We start from the raw sequence: 17,716 nt of genomic DNA on the forward strand, positions 1-17,716 counted from the left end.
CTCACAAGTAGAACAAGTGTGCTATTAGTTAGTTTAACAGTGCAGCTATAAGCTCCTGTCTCATGTGGCAGACATTCCAGACAGCAGCTGTCTGCAGAGGCGGGATGAAGGTTTTCTCCTGACCAATCCTGATGAATATTTTTGAAGTATATCAAATCATAGGGATTTTTGTGCAGTCAGTTGCATTCCACTGTGAATAGGGGTCCAATATCATTTTTAAAAAACGCTCAAATCACTCGGTTTGGGGCTCTTTAAGGATATATTAGCGATCAACAGACCACTAAAAATAATTATTGTTGATGATGATGTGGAAAGATTTAAAATAGAACTTTTTGTACTGCAAGGTGTCAGCAACAACTGAACTTTGAACATATTTTCTGCAGACCTAGGGGAAAATACTGACTCGTCACAATCTGGAGTGAAAAGTCAAGTCTGAAACACAACATACACAAAACCCTAATCATAGACCACAGTATCAACAACCATTATCAACTCAGGGAAACAGCAGTTTCATGTGATCAAAATGAAGGATTCACTAGCAAGAGAATATTGAAGCATCTATCAGTGTGAGTGGAGGAGTGGCCAATATCAACATGGCACAAGCACGATTATCTGGCACACAGACAACTCCTTAATCTTTCAGCGGTGTGCTATGTGATACTTTGGCATGTTTTTACCAACCATAGAACGATGTGATAAGTTGAACTCAAACACAAGCAAATGAGCGTGGTGTCTGTTAAAACGGTGCATGGTAACATCTTGACATGAATATTTTAACCATATATTTGATGATGATAGGTTACATATTAAACAGTCATAAATCACTGAGTGTGGCTCATAACTATTACTATAACAAACTACTAGACCACTGTTTTCAACCTTTTGTCAGCCATGGTACACTTTGTTTTTGTTGAAAAAAATCCCAAGGCATACCACCAAAGGAACCTCAGCCAAAGCACAATTTTTATTAGTCGAAAGTCAAAATCCCTTTTAATTTGTGAAAATATTTAGCAACTGACTCACCACTATTTTGACATGCTATTTGCAGAAACAAAAAACAGAAAGGGTATCTGTTTAAAATGTATCCAGAATGGGGTGGACAACAGGGCAAAAATGTATCATGATTTGTTCATTTGTTCTAAATAACTTTAAATGTAATCACAATCTGTCCTAAATCTGGCTTATAGTCCTAAAAAAATCGAGTCAAATAACTTTATTCTAGTTGGGTTAATTTCCAGACAAATTGTTTACATTCTTTGCCTCAGCTTCATAACTACAATTATTTTTCTCTTTTCATATGTTGGCGAAAATTTGTTTGGTTCTGCATTTAGTTTTTAGCCCACTAAAAACCCATCACAAAGCTAACTTTGACGATTTTCTTGTGTGAATAAAGTTTTGAAGTGAGACGTCACGTAAGCCGTTAGCTCTGTGGTGGAGACAATCTTTGGCATTGCGGTTCCGACAAGGAGCACTCCATCATTCTGTCGAATAAAGGTGTGTGGTCAAGTCAGTGTCACATCAGGTTAAAAAACAACTCAGTTGAGCGCTTGACCGACAGCTTCGCTGTGAATGCGTGTGTGGGAAGAGCAGCACCATGCACAGCTCAGCTGCAAATGATGAACCCATCCGCATAGATCTATAATATATAAAAAGAATGTGACCGAATTCACGTAATCTCCTCACGTTGTTAGATCATCAACACAGTTGAATCGATCATGATTTAATGTCATCATATCGCCCATCACTATGTCCAGACAAATGAGGTAAAACTGGATCAGCATAACTGATAGTCTCTAACGGCACACTAGTGTGCTGCGGCACTGTTCTAGACAACTTAACTCTCTCTGGGTGACCTGCCAGACTCCTGCTCCCATTCATCGGTGCAGTGGATGTTCGTACTGAAGAGCCCAAGAAGAGGAAACAGGAACCTCAACGACCAAGAGCCCAGAGTGGGCATTGGAGTTACATTCACAAACTGGCAAGAACCAACGACTACTAATGGCCTCACATGCTGAAATGACGACGTTTGGACTGGATGGTAATTTTGCAAGTTCTTGTTTTTGTCCATTATAAAATGCGGAGGATGTATGTTTGTAACACTGAAAATTGTGCCAATCTCCGTTTGTCATTTTATTGAGTTTTCAAAAGTATAGTGAAGATATACCCGGCCAAACTGGTTAGGCCAGACATTAGGTGCTAATGGCTAGCCAGTGCTAGCGGGTAACGATAGCATTAATAAGACAAAAAAGAGAGGTTGGCCAATTTAATATCATGTGTTGATGAATTGCCTGGTTTAAGCAAGTAAACCAACTGTCTCTCTGCTAATGGTGCAGACACTTCTCTCTGCTGAGAGATGCGACCAGTGTCACAATTCGTCCTATGTTCACCTTACCTACGTTACCCTCTGCTATAACAAAAAAATAAGTAAAAAAAAAAACAAAAAACAAGGAACCACGCAGAGAGCACAAATGGTTTGATGTAAGAACAAAAGTCAGCAATTAATTTATAGTAATCACCTTGAACAAACCGCAGGCAAATGCTTATGTTGCTTTTTCCACGAACAGTTTATATTAAAAACATTTGATCAGGATGTCAAACATGTTTCACATGTGGTGACATTGCTGTAGGCGTCGCACATATTTGCATTTTAATGCTTTTGCATAGTTTGCCGTTGGGACGTGTCATTGTTGCCATCTAAATGCCAAAGCAATTTTTGTTGTCTTTTAAAGGGGTTTGTTCATATATCATTTGATTAGGGGAATATGTTAGTTCTGTGCACAAGAAATATTGGTTGATGGTTTTCATATACACATACAACCACTTGTCTCATCAGGTAATCAGGCTTTGTAATATGGATGTGGATTTACTTTTATCGCTGTGCTAACACTGGCTGATGTTTAGATTGCAAATGCTGCTTTAACTATGAGACATCGAATATTTACACAATGATTTGCTCGCGATGTCAGAGGAGTGTTGGCGTGGTTACTCAAAAACGCAATCCTTTTCATATTATTCATTACTTTTTAACACTCAACGCCTTGCTTTACCAAGTTATTCACTGATTAAAGTAATTAGCTATATCACTCGTTGCACTATTTTTAGATACATCCACAGTGTAGTCATAAATGACACATGACACAGTAAAAATTGAAAAACAACATTTTTGGATCACTCTATATCTATTTTAAAAGAGAACATATGAACATTTTGTGGACGAATTTCTGAAATGTGTTAAAAGCTGCAATGAAAGGGCATCTTACAGAACGATCTGTCAGAACAACGTGTCAGAACGTAGAGGAGCCATACAGAATTTCACTAAAGGTCATCAGAGCAACATTTCCTCATGAAAAATCTAATAAAACAGGTGTAATACGTAAACTAAATTCATCATTAACCATGAGCACTCTTTTTTTCTTTTTTGATTTGTGCAATTCTGTTCTTATAACTCTTGTTGCTTAATTCACTGCCAAATAGTGTTTTTTGTTTGTGTGTTCATATTTTTGTTTGTAAACAACAAAAATGTACAAAGAATTAAACAGTAATTTATTGAGGTCAGAACATAAACAACAAATTATTTGCCTAAGTTCTCTACTACACAATACACCAACAACTTTTTAGAGATTAAAGCTTCCGCTCAGATTCTGGACAGCGCAAGTAACAGGGCAGTTTGTAAATTATAACTGGAATGGGACTGGCATTAGTAATGTGCTACACAAATGTGATCTGATTCCACTCATTTTTAGATTGAAAGAGCGTCTGTGACCATTAATTAAGGCGTGCTGAGGAGCACAATTCATTGCATAATCGTGGAAAGAGCATGACTTGTGTGTACTGATTGGAAACTTTAGTTAGCATAATTTCAGGAAGATGAGTCATTATCTTATCCTATTAATAGGTGTTTTTTTTATTTCCTTTAGGAAAGACATTTCATGTAACAGGCCAAAACTGTCGCTTGAAGCTTGAGTAAATTAACGACAAAAAAAAAAACAACACTCATGAAACAGATGAACATGAACGTTGTTCAACCACCAGCAAGTAACAGCAAATTCATTAATTGACAATGAGCACATTATTTTCTAAAACGCTTTTATCTATTCCTTCTAAAATAGGGTGCCGTTATGTGTTCCAATGGGTATTGGGTAATGGGTAATGGACAATAGGTTCAAATTTCTGCTCATGCTCGGCCGAGGCCCATTATTGCGATATTTTTTCGTATATGTTTCTTATCAAAAGAACTTGGTGCAGTCCTCAATTTTAAAGCATCAATTACAGCATGTCAGCAAGGGGCACAAAGGTAACCTTTCTTTCTGAATTTTCCTCCAAAGTGGAGCTCAAGTGAAAAAAAATCAAACAAATAATGAAATAGGATAATAATGCAATCTTCATTCAAAATTTATGATTTAACCAATATTTGTACACAAAACCATTCATCATTGAGTTTGGAGAAAGATTCCAATAATGGAAGCAACGTAAACTCCTTGCTGCCACCTTGCTCACATTTAAAAGTTTGCTGAGCATGTCAGTGCGGCTGTTATGCAGCTGTGACATCACTCTTCTGTCTTCTGTCCTCTTCTGTGAACACACACTCTGTTAGGAGGAGTCCAAAAACACTAGCAGTGCGAAAGCAGTTGAAATGGGCTTCCTCCGTTGAGTTTTGTAGCTGCTTAAGTCTGGACATGTATTGCACAGTCAAGTTATGGAACCAATAACATGGTGCAACCTGATGGAAGGCTTCAAATGTGAACAGTTCTGTCAGTGGAGGATTACTTTAAAATAAAATAAATTTCTGACGTCAAGTGTTACCATTATGATTCCAAGATTATAGTCATTAGACGTGTTTAGACTAAAATGGTCCTTAATATATGTTGTTGAAGGAGATGCAGTCATGTCGGATAAGTCACTGTCACTCACATTTTTTATATTGCTCTTCTCAACAGGGCCAGCTAACACACAGTGCGGCATCTACCTGAGGGGTCTCCAGACACACTTCTTATGTCACAAAGTTCAGCATATTGAGTTTACGGTTTACAATTAGAGTAAATGAAAATGTTATGATGAAGTATAAGAGAAACGTATCTTTGCAAAGGTCATATTTGTATTCAAGCATTAAGAACACTGTTGGACACGTTGAATCAGAGAGGGGTATGAAATATGATCATTGACACAGCAACACTTATGAGGGTGAGAGAAGAGGAGGACCGGTGACCGACCCTGCAACTATCTGAAAAGTTGTTTGTGTGTGTGTGTGCTTTGTGTATCCTATTGTGTGGGGATTCATTCTAGACAAATCACTATCCTTGTGAGGACTCTATGACATTGTGGGGACATTTGGCTGGTCCCCACGAGGTTAAGGCTCAATTTGAGGAAGACTTCATAACTAGGTCATTATAATTACGCTTAATATTGGTTCATAGTTATGGTTAAGGTTAGCCATTTGTTTTAGATGGTTAGATTCAGGGTAAGTGGCTGGGGAAAGCATTATATTAATGAGAAGCCTCACAATGTCCCCACAAGGATAAAAAAACAAAACAAATGTGTCTGTTAAATTACAGCTAATTAATCTATCAATACATCATACAGTGTATCTTTCCCCGGATAATAATGTGTATGAATGACACCGCTCAGTATCAAGGGACATGAACCCAGGTTACCTGTCTGAACTGTTCCTCATAGGTCCACTCTCCATGGTCCTGTCCACCAAGGTGGTGCATGGTGTGAGGGGGCAGGATGGCCATGGGGGGCTCCTGGTCAACAGTGGGTCGTGCCTTTAGCAGCTGAGAGTGAGGGTGGAGCTGGCGGTGGGGCAAGAGCAGGATACCTTTTCCTGGCACTACGGCATTGTGGCCTGTCGGCAGAGTTGCATCAGCCAGGTCATCTTCAAAGTCATCTTCCATCTCCCCATCAAAGTCCTCCTCATCCCATTTTTGTTTTCTGTAGGCAAAAGACAGAGGAAATGCACTGATAGCCACCCATTTGAAGATGCGTCAGTGACAGGAGCCAAGACAGATAGAGCAAAACTGTCGTCACCACAACAATTAAGTAGATGCGCTCAGCAATGGCGAAGTGTTGAGAGATTGTGGCAGATGTAATGAATAAAAAATGTGATCTTCCAATTACCAATTAATTATTAGTTTTGTATTCTGAAATACTTACATTTGCTCCTCCTCATCTGACCCCATCAGATCTTTGTACTGTTCATCTCCTTCACTATCATCATTCCCATCCTCCTCGCCACAGCTGCTGTGCTCAGACATGGGACTGACGGAAACTCTCTGCAGTCCAGCAGCAGCAGCACGCATAGCTGCTAGGGCTGCCATCTGTGCCTGCTCCACCTCAGGAGGTGGGCTGCCCAATGGCTCATCTGCACGGACCTGAGTGTGATGGGAGGCAGCCTGCTGCTGCAGTTGCTGCTCCAACAGGAGCTTGGCCCTCTGCTGCCTGTGCAGGTTCTCCATGACTGCCTGAAGCTTCATCTCGAGGGGAAGCCGCACGGTTTTGAGATGCCTTCCTTCCTCTCCACACTCCACCAACGAAGAGTATCAGGGGGTCAACTCTTAATAAAAAAACGTGGGTCTTACTAGGAGAAAGTTGTTAAGAAGTGAAGTGGAAAGAGTAATGGAGCTAGGGAGAGGTCTGAAGGAACTGGTAGGGGTCTCAAAGGGATTTCAGCAGTGAATTGGGCCAGCAAACATAGGCAGCAGTCAGTGAGGCGAGGGTCACACCGTTGATACAGTTACAAACCTGTGGGTGAGAAAGAAAAGCATTCAGACTGCAGCTTCCCAGTTTGACCAGTACTTAATCACAGACAAGTAGAGCTGAACAACTTTGAGAAAAAAATGAATTGCAATTTATTTTGACAGTATTGTGATTGTGAGTGTGTGCGTGAAGTGTTTTTGTGTGTGTGTGTGAGCAACAAATCCTTTACTACTGTGACCAATATGAAATCTGATACCATCAACATATGAACACTTCTTCCCTAAAAGCCACCCCAACATATTATGATGAAATGAATAGATGCATGGAATGAATAATACTAGTTTATTTAACTAATGAACTGGACAAAGAAAATTATCTTATCACAGCACAATACAGGAGCATTCGAGCCTTGTATACACATTGTATAAATATCATGAAAGAGCAAGTACTGTCCAAATGCAGCTACTCTTCAATAACAGTGTGGTTTAGCAAAAAATATGTTTAATTCAGAAGTGATCAAGCAATAAATTCAGGGTTCACTGAAGGGTGTTTCCACAGGAATAAGTTTGTTTTAAACACGCGAGGCTCTAATCCCAGAGCCATGCTTGCTAAATAATAATATGAAACTCAGAAGGTCCTCGGGACAACGGACAACAAGAGACAACAGCACAGAAGCCCTTCAACACATATAAGAAGAAACAAGTCACTTGCTTTGGGCCAACATTTGTTTCAGTCCAACCAGCAAAACATCAAGATCAGTTAATGTTGTTTTGACATCACTACAGCACAAAATTAACCTTGCTTACATGTTCTCCACACAAGAACACAAGGTTGTTGCAATTACTATGTTGCTGTACTGTATGTGTCGTTGTCCTCACCGGACTAATAAAACAAGAACCTTTACATAACGTTTAACAGACATGACAGTGTGGCCCATCTACAAGGTTGAGCTTTAATAGCGCGTCACATTGAACTACAATGTGACAAGAACACAATAAAAACCACCGCACAGGACTGAATGCAGCGTAAGGGATTTTTTTTTTTCTATACGATGCCTTTACAGCAAGTTGAGCAATGTGGTAAAATGAGAACAGTGAAACTTGTGTTTCCTAAGCAGACGTTAAAGGAAGTGGCAACTGACAGAGCAATTGCTGTAGTGGCCTCACACTTTTATTCAATATTGATTTGTCAAATTCTATATGGGCGCCTGTGGTTGTCAGATAGCAAATAGTTCAGCATCAGCAGGATTAAAACGTTTGAATGAGATCCAGCTTCGCCGCCAAACGAACCATAGCAACAACAACAGTTGTTGCTGTCATTTTTCATGTATTGGCTATAAAACATTTTCCAAACCAAATCTCAGCTTCTTCCTCAAGGGAAAACAGGTCAGAATTGTTTCCTTGTTTGAATGTTTAATGTGTGAAAGTTCAGAAAACCATCACAGATTCACAGCTTATACAACTCTGTGCTTGTCTTGCATCACTATATGAAAAAAGAGGAACAAAACTGTTGTCGAGATAGCATGTAGTAAGGGAAATAATTATTATTTCTAATTAATCAGGGTCAGTCATCTGAAGGAGAGTGTCCCATCCCTTCATCAGATCAGGAGAGCGAGGAAGAGTCTCATCATCACGAAAGAAGAAGAAAAAGTAGATTTGCTGATTTTGACTGATTTTGCTGCTGCTTGAGAAATATACCTCCAGACGTTTTCTGCATTACGAATTTGTTATTATGACAACATTTATGACATTTGATGCAATATGTTTGGTTTTATAAGTTACTTTTGTACAAATATATGTTTACAGTGTCTTTTTTTTTACACAGCAAGTTATGTCAATGACCAACATTTGTCCCAGTGTGTCGTGGAGGGGAATGGGCTGTGGGTGGAGTTATGGGTTGGGGCGGGGCATGTGGGCGTGGCTATGGACACCCTGTTTCAAAATCCTAGCTAAAAGCTTGTCAAATGGCACAGTTTTACATAGTTGCATATGAAAGTATGCACTTGACTAAAGGCTGACCAAAAGTATAGCACAAATAGAACAATACTATTATTAAGTAGGGCTGTCAGTGAATACATTACTTCAAAAAACCCAACATTATAGCCTGTGCTCAGGTGCTGCATTACTTGGTCGTCATCTAATAGCATGAATTCCATGTGTTTCCTCACCGCTCAGCTTGCAGCGCACCACTGGCTGTCTCTACTCCCACTATCTTTAGCTTTAGCTTGACCAGCTTTAAACGCTGCATGGAGAGCCAGGTGGCATGTTCAAAGTGACAAATGAGATTTTGTTGAAAGATTTGACTGGGGTCCCTCCCCAACTTACTTCGCATTTGCATGGGTTAAAGATTACAACCCTCTGCATCTGTGTTCTAACTCCACACTGACATGTCTTTCCATCTTTCCATTCCTTTGTCCCTGGCTAAATATACTGACATTTACAAGTGGAGTTTTTACGTACCCTGCTAACGCCTAAGTTAGCCTTCTGCAAAAGGTCTCTTCACTAAAATGTCGGATGATGTCACTTATATAATGCACCTTATGTGGCTCTCCTCCTTACTGAGTCACATGACTGAAAGACACAATCATTTTAGGCATCTTTTATACCAATTGACACCGTACCACATCCAGAGTGAAAAAAGCCTCATCCCATATCGAACCCTCAGCCCAAACTCCGACCGTCTTTTACGTGACGCACTACCCACCGCATAAGGGCATGACATGAAAGGCAGAACACGAGCTTCAATTGAAACCCTAATGCATCAACATTCACCGCTGACTTCGGTGTCAGCGTAGGACACAAAAGTCAACTTGCAAACGTCAACATATAACGCCGTAGGTGTGAGAATGTGTTTGAGACATCAGGACCTATGTAGTGGTATGACAGGGGTTTTGTGTGATGAAGTCTGTGAATGTTTCTCAGTATCATCGTAATGCCTCCAGGTGGAACCCATAGCAAAGCCCCTTGAGAGGGTGTCACACATCCGGTGTTACTTCAAAATTGCTTGGGTTTATATTGAGGATGCAGTGACACGAAAAAAAAACAACTACATGTAACCACTTCACTGTCGAAGAGAATTGGTTTTGCTTGAAACTGTTGTCCATGGTTCAAATATATTGGATATACTCATACATAAATTGTGTCTATAAATTGTTGCTAGCTTTACAACAGTTTGCTATTTTTTTTTTTTGAAGTAGCATCGCTAATTCAGCTCTTGTTGAAGTGACTGTGCTTTGCCAGCATGAACCTTTTTTGCTTACTGGTACCTCAATCGCACAGACAACTGTGTTGAGATTTCTCACATACATCTTGGAGTCATGTTCGATCAGAATGTCATATGTTGAGGCTGACCAGTGTACATCACAAATATCAAGTAGGCATCCCGAATTGCAAATGCAAAGACAACTACCGGCATTTACCTTTTAAATGTAAATTCAAATGGCAGGGACCCTTCATCAACTTGCATGCTAAAATGTCAGGATGGAGAAGCAAGTCACCCACCAAGATAATACAGAAACCATGAGAACTAATGGGTTAATCCTCTTTACCCATTTAAGAGCTGGAAGATTGCAAGGTCTAAGCAAATAGAACAGGGTGATAAGGAGGAGGAATAAGGGTCTAACTCCAACGAGATAAAGAGACCGATGTTGCCTCACATACATGCACACATGCATGCCCGCATTCACTGCATAAAATTCTAACTGACAGTTGGTGTTGAACACTGTTGGTTCATTAATGTGTTCATATTTTGGGCAAACGTGAACTGAATATCCTGTATTAGTGCCTGATGAAAGAACTGTGAACTGGTTCATTCTTGTGTCAGTGAAAGGCATTTGCGCTAATAGTGCAATCTCTTATACTTCATTCAATTGGGTACCAGATTTCTACAGTGTTCAGGTGGATATTTCATGTAATCTACGCACACCATAAATAGTCCCAGCAGAAATGGGCAAATAGTATTCCCTAAATGCTATTGTGAACCCTAGTTGGAAAAGGATTTTGAAGGTTTAATATGACAAAATCTAACATAGTTTCAGTGTTAAAAAAGATAAAATATTTGCTGTCTTTGGTTCTACATGGGCTTTGATAATGATATTGAAAAATAATAGCTCGTAGCAGCATACTGAAAAAAAGAACAAAACCAGTTAATTTGTGGATCTATGGACAAACATTGATCTTCTTAAGGAGAAAATGAACTTTCCCAACAAAGCCGACAGCAAAAAAACCTACATCAAGAACATACGGAATATGCAAAAAGCAGAAAAGCAAGCAGTTTAGATCTGTGGTTTTACCTCATTCAAAACCACCTTGTAATGATCTTCTTTAACCCAGTTAAAGGGTCTTGAAGAATCGTCTTGCTATTAGATCTCACTTGGCAACATAAGAGAGCTAAAAGCACCCAAGATGCTTAGCCCTTATCACTTACTAAGATAACTTGGAGCTGAAAGCGTACTACATTTAATCGAGGTGTAAGAGGAATTCAACTCTGAAAGGCATCTCTGGCTAAATGGCAGAAAGTATTATTTGTAATAATTTTCCAGGAGAGTCAGCATGTTTTGTGTATGTCAAAATGACAAGCAGGAATGAGAGAATGTGTGTAGGAGGCACATGGCAGGCTAAAATTAAATAAATGCTAAACTAATGTTCAGAATCACAAGCAACTAGCACATTTTCCCCTTAAACGTTTGCCCAGCGTCTAACTCAAATAATAATTGCACAAGTCTGGAGTAAACAGAAAAGCAGGTTTCGTTTCAATAGACTTCAGCTTCGCTAAATGCATCATCACCTCCTTCAAGACTGTGTGGAATGCTGCAGTCAGTTAGAATGATTTATTATAAAATAAAATGATTTTGGTAGACGAAATAAAAAGCAATGATGTTCACCTCAAGGTAAATAATGAGGTTCATCAAATGATTTCACATGCAAAAATAACAGGACTAATTCTCCCTTTTGGTGGAACTACAACTAAGACTTCGTAGTAGGTGTCACAGCAATTCAAAAACATTTTTCAAGACCAATAACTAAAATCAGTGTTTCAGGCCATGCAGTGCTCCGTCACATTGCTTGCCTTATTAGTTAGGCAAGGCAATAACAGAGGCTGCATTGAGCTCCACTGCTTCAACAACTGGAACATTGAGGAAGTGTTGCACTGGCTGGTCACACACTTTTTGCTGACCCCTTTCAGTCTGCTGCAGCAACGGCGAGTCAAATGTGATAAGCCGCAGCACTGCCATAAATGAAGCAGGTATATAGCAAAAATAATCCAGTGATCCGGTTCTCTGCAGTTAAATGAGAGTGTGTAAATGAGCAGAGGCACATAGTGATTTCTTGTTCCACTTGTTGGACATAACATAACTCAGAATTATAACCACAGCCAGATGAAGGATAATGTCCAAGGCAGTAATGTTTAAGTCAATAGGCATTATGATGTTGAAGGAAACTATACATAGTACAGTTGCACATGCAGGGGTCTTTTTGAAACTATTAGAAGAACAAACCAGTTATATTTAGCATGTAATTCTTTTACCAAGAAATTAGTTTAGGTTGAAACTTTGCAAACAGTTCTCAATTCTCCTCATGTGATTTATGTATCCCGTGGTATCCACTCATAAAGGTCTACTCCCAAAAAAAGTGTCACTGCTCCCTCACCGTCAGTCAATGGGTGCTTTTACACTACGGGTTCTGTCTCGAGACAAAGCTCTTTCGGCTCAGAAGTCCGAGATGTGAACACAAGCGAGTCGGGTTTTGGCCACAGACCTGATCCCTGCTGGAGAGCTGCACCTCGTCTCGGGAAACTCTCAGCGGGTTGCTCAGAGGGTGGTGAGCTGGAGCCGGAAACTACAGGTCCAGCCGTGGCGGAGCTCCATCATCAGTTCAGTTCTGAGGTGAGGACGACTCATAATGTTAAGAACTGACAAAGAAATAAGGAGGTGAAGCCAGTGGTGATAAATAGGTTGTCACGAGGCTGATGACAACTTCCTTGAGACGTGCTTCATCGTGGGTCACAAACCAGCTACTTTTTGTAGAGAAAAAAAGGACATCGCCTGAGGGGTAGAACACAGCGGGGAGGCGAGTCGGACTCGGACCCACCCGAGACAGAACCCATAGTGTGAAAGCGCCCTTAGTCGCCATGTCCCTGAAGGCGAGCCATCAAAGATGTACCCTTTGATGTGCCCCTCACATACTCATCCATGCCCCCATGCTGTAAAAACAAAAAGGCTGGGGAAAAACTAGTAATCACCCTTTCATTGATATAAAACATGTCCTTTTGAATATACATGTACTGTTTAAGTGTTTTTAGCGATAAATGAAGTGCAAGTACAGAACAATAAAAATATAAAGTAATGTATATCTTCTCCACTGAACTTGTGGATACTGACCTCACTGTGTTACAAACCTGCTGACAGACTTGGAGACAGTACTATTATGACAGTATACAAATACAAATCTCATGTAATGATGAAGTAGCACGGGACCAATGTAATGAGGAGAAGGTACAAGTGAGCTTAAGTCCAGACTTTATCTCTCGGTTAATCATTCATCCCAAAATCCTCATTTCACTAAACACTGCTGGTCACCATGACGCATATTGGGGACAAACTCCTTGTAAAATACAAAGTCATACAGATGACTAAAAATGTGATGGAATTGTACTCCAAATGATGATGAAATGATGTTACAGTTTGCAGAGTTCACAACTCTTTGTCACAAAATGACGAATGGGACATCATGCTGGGGTAGGAGGACAGCATTTTCTACATCATTTTGAAAGGTGTTAACGTCCAAAACTGGATTAACTTGCTGGGCCAAATGCCGACTGTACGAGTATGTCGAGGCATTGTACTCCACTGACAATTAAGTTCTTTCTTTGCGGGGTCAGTCGGCGCATGTAAACCTGAGATAAAGAACCAGACATGGTTGATATGGTGACACAAACTCTAACTTTTATCCTAAAGCTTATTCGCACTAAACTAAACCATCATCTATATCAGTTAAAAAATAATAATTGCATGGCACTCAAGTCGACAGTAGGTGGGAAAAGTGTTACGAAGCTCCTAAAACAAACAGAGGGGATGCTTGTCAAGTGGCTGTGCAGCAGGGAATGAAAGAAAGAACCCTGGTTCTTCACCAGGAACTTGGTAAATATGCATTTTGTGACCTAAGACACATAAAAGCTGATTTATTCTTTAGAAGCGCGCGTATGACATCATTAACCATGAACCAATTAAAGGAACAGAAATAAACATATGTTAATGATTCCAGAGAATATCATAATTCCTCACTGTTTCTCAATAACAGCCAATTCTCCATGCCTATCCCATGGCCCGTGTGTGTGTACACCAACTGCAACATGACGCATTGACGCACAAATATTGACGTCGACAGATTTTTGTTGTTGACGTTATCTATCTATGACATCAACTAATGGTTGCAGCCCTACTATACATAAATACATACTACTTGTGGTGCTGTAGAGACGTCTATCTGCTCCGATTAAAACCGCAACTAAGGCTTTGCTTGACACACTAGAATGGTGCAGCCACGTATCCAGGCAGATGAGCAACAGGACAGATAACAGTGGTTGGCACTGCCAACATGGAATGCTGACTGTTTCACAAGGCTGATAGCTGTCTCTGCAGCATCGCTCTAGATGGGTATCCCAAGACCTCTAGTCATTCTAAGTCTGCTTTCTGCTTGCATCATGTTTAGTGCTGTCGGGATTCCCCTGTGGCACGGGCCCAGGCAGTGAAGTAACCTGTATTTTTTTTTTCCCTTTACAGAAGGAAGTCTCCCCACGTGCCGTGTAAGCCTTTGAGAAATGTAGCTTTTAGCCAAAGAACAGCTGAAATCTGTCCAAACTTCACTATATGCCAGACATTTTATGTGCTTTTACAAGAAGACAATTACAGAAAGATGTTAGCAACAGTTCTTAAAAGCAAATCCACACCGAGACACCTTTTAGGTCTGCTGGGACAATATAGCACCAGTCTTAACAACTATGAAGAGGATTGTAGTTTCATAAAATGACAGGTGTCAGACCTGTTTGTCTTCTCTGCACATGTGTGATTGTCATTTATTTGCAGCCACTAACCTCGCTCAGCCACGATGCTCACAAGCAAACTGGGACCCATATTTACATATTCCTCCTGCGGTAAGATGCTTTTACAAATACCTACTTGCTGAGATCAAAGGACTCTCATCTGAGGAAGTAGTAAACATTTTAGCCTGCAAACATTTGTGTTGAGGCATGAAACACCCAGTTATATGTCAGCTTAATTCAAACACAGCAAAGGTGTCAATCTACACGTATAAGACAGCAAACAACTTTGGGAGCACACACAAAAGGCCTTTTTGTGAGAACTTTAGGTGGTTTCATTTTAAACAACACATCAGCAAAGAGGCCAGGGGCATCTGCTCTCTGTCAATCCTATTTCCTGGTACATGCTGTTCAAAAATGTACATTTTGTTTGCAACCTCGGCGTTGTTTAAAATTGTAGTCCTTCACATGCTTCAGTTTGACACCATCAGTCAAATGTATTTCATTATTATTATTTTTTTCATTTTGGTATTTGAGCAAATTAGCACAGAAGAGTGAGCTGGTTGACTGTACGGGTGTTGTGGACAGCAAAACAAAATCAAAAGAACACCTTAACCAAAACTAGACGAAGAAACACAAAGAAAGCTTTTTATCCACTTCATGATATCAGAGATGACGACAACAATGACCAAGAGAACTTTGATTAAAGTTAACATGACCTTGCTTAGCAAAAGATTGTAACATTCTAAAGTTGTCATTAATTTTACATTTAAAATTAACAACATGACAAGAAGGTCAGAACTGTCATTGCCAAATATATTGCCAGACATTTCAAAAATAATTATCAGCTATCTGTGGAAACAAATGAAAGCAAATGAAATAAATCAATCAAGTCTGTTTTATTTCACCAGGAAAAAAATGAATTCATTGTGTCACAAAAAAAACACTTGACATATTCCTGTTTCCATATTAAACATTTGATAACTGACCACAAGCAACCTCATGACTCATGAAGTAAAGAAAATAGTAAGCAAGCTAAAAAAAAAAGACTGTCAACAGGTACTTCACCGTTTAAGGTTGACCATTAAGGACCATGAAAAATGTCGTCTGTCCGTTCATCCACCCCCAAACCACTGTGGTGACACCCTGACATAGGGAAAAGAATCCCGGGGAGTGCCCAAAATGCAAAGAGTAAAATACAATATTTCAATATTTGTAAAAGTGCACTATAGCCACTTGTGATCCTTTAAGTCACCCCTGAGTTTGAGCTTGTCATATACAATGCATTGGAAATTATTTATTAGAATATGTACTGGACAGCAAATTATGTATTTAAAAGATTAATCATTTAATCGTTGAGTACATATGGCAGTGCAGCAGTATGATTAAGGGTTATTGTAAAGGTATGTTTACATGACGGTAACACAAATGCATGTAAACTCAGTTTAACAAGCTCTGTCACTTGTTGGAACAATAGATGACACGAAAGGATGATGTTTTTTAAGAACTAAACTTTATCATCGACCATACATTTCTAATCCACAAGTAGTAAATGCTTCCCACCACCTGTTCTCTGCAATGGTAATTTTCTCGAATCAAAGCAGGCAGTATTATGCCATATGCCAGATTGGACCCAACAGATTAGTACTGTAATTTAAAGGAAAGCCTGTAAGGTGATTGTCAGGGTTAGGGGGCTCTAAGAAAAAAAAAACTCTCCAAAGAATTTTAATGCCATACAATCACAGAAGGGAGTTAAACGTTCACACTTTTTACAAACAGCCGTTCTTTACGTGGCACTCCACAAAATATAAACCTGATCTTAAAGTCACATGCCTAACTGAGTGCCTATTAATTTATGAAAATCACAAAAGCTCAGTGAGAGTGGATGTTTTAACATGTAGACGCGAATTGACAGCAATTCCACAGAAACCAGTCTGCACATACTTATTTATGTTTCGGTTGAGAGGACAACATAAACCAGCTTTGCAGCTCCTAACCTAGTGACAGTGTGAGACGGTCACACCAAAGACAATCAAGGAGGACTTCTATGATAACAGAACGGCTGTGTCTCGAATGACAGCAGCAAGAACTTGTGTTAAAAATGCACCAGAAAACTTTGTAAAATGCAGCCCTCCTCATCCTCCTCATGTGCAACAGTTTTGCACAGTAGTGAATACATCTTGGTTATCTGCTTGGATTTAATCACACTCTCTTCGTGAAACATGTCTGACCTGCCATTTATTTGAGTCCATGAGGTGGAGTTTGTCTCAAGCTCTTTCACACAAGAACTTATTTTTTAAACTTCACTTTAAATTCGACTTCCTTTACACAAGACACAATGTGACCATCTTCAGGCTTTCTGGTCCACCATAGTGCCAATCCTTAAAAATGCAAGACTTAAAATTGTATGCATGAATAGCTGTCATAGAGGTACAGTCACTGGTGTGAACAGCATTTTTGTCATCTAGAATTGTGTTTATGGGCGATCATTTCTGCTTGCTTTCAAAATTCATCGGCAGACTTGTGACAGGAAAAGGAGTTTGTAAGCCAGAGAAATTGTTCAAATGTGTATTGAAATAATTTTTAGTTAGATCTAATCAAGTCAATTGTTTAGAAATTATTACTTCTAATCAGAAAACCCAAACTAAATAATGCTCCCAAAGCCATGAGGGATGAAGTATAATAAAAAAGGAACTTACAGTGTTGTGTAGGTCGCTTAGAAAACATCAACTTGATGTATAATTCAAAGGAAAGGTTTGCATTTAAGTTTGCATTCAAACTGTCTTTAATTTCAGTGAACTATCTACTAATCCACATTTTCTTCAGTTTTTGTATAAAAGATACAGTTTACTCTGCACACATAGTATTTCAGCCGGCTGTGGAAAAGAAATCCTGACACAATTCCAAGCTATAGAGGAGATATGCCGGTAACTTTAGCTAGCCAATGTGTTCTTTAAATGGAAATAATGTAAATAATTTGCAG

At 39.5% G+C, this 17,716-nt stretch overlaps 1 protein-coding gene and 1 long non-coding RNA gene across 3 annotated transcripts in view; one reads left to right on the top strand and one right to left on the bottom strand.

The window, feature by feature from the left end:
- arid3a (AT rich interactive domain 3A (BRIGHT-like)) overlaps positions 1 to 17,716 on the bottom strand; it is a 43,776-nt gene that overhangs the window by 25,118 nt on the left and 942 nt on the right. Inside the window, exons 2-4 of one of the 2 annotated variants that reach the window (XM_053878523.1) lie at positions 12,453 to 12,575; positions 6,154 to 6,741; positions 5,652 to 5,931 (exon numbers count right to left, since the gene is read on the bottom strand). In XM_053878523.1, the coding sequence (XP_053734498.1) occupies positions 5,652 to 5,931; positions 6,154 to 6,473 (600 nt within the window). In that variant the 5' untranslated portion in view covers positions 6,474 to 6,741; positions 12,453 to 12,575. The remainder of the gene's footprint in view (positions 1 to 5,651; positions 5,932 to 6,153; positions 6,742 to 12,452; positions 12,576 to 17,716) is intronic. The other variant, XM_053878515.1, reaches the window with a different exon arrangement.
- LOC128766931 (uncharacterized) lies at positions 1,790 to 5,819 on the top strand. The gene is made up of 2 exons (XR_008416041.1): positions 1,790 to 2,038; positions 5,674 to 5,819. It is a non-coding gene; the product is annotated as an uncharacterized LOC128766931 (long non-coding RNA).

This window comes from Synchiropus splendidus, chromosome 1 (genome assembly GCF_027744825.2).
Source record: "Synchiropus splendidus isolate RoL2022-P1 chromosome 1, RoL_Sspl_1.0, whole genome shotgun sequence".
In the NCBI taxonomy this organism is placed as follows: domain Eukaryota; kingdom Metazoa; phylum Chordata; class Actinopteri; order Syngnathiformes; family Callionymidae; genus Synchiropus; species Synchiropus splendidus.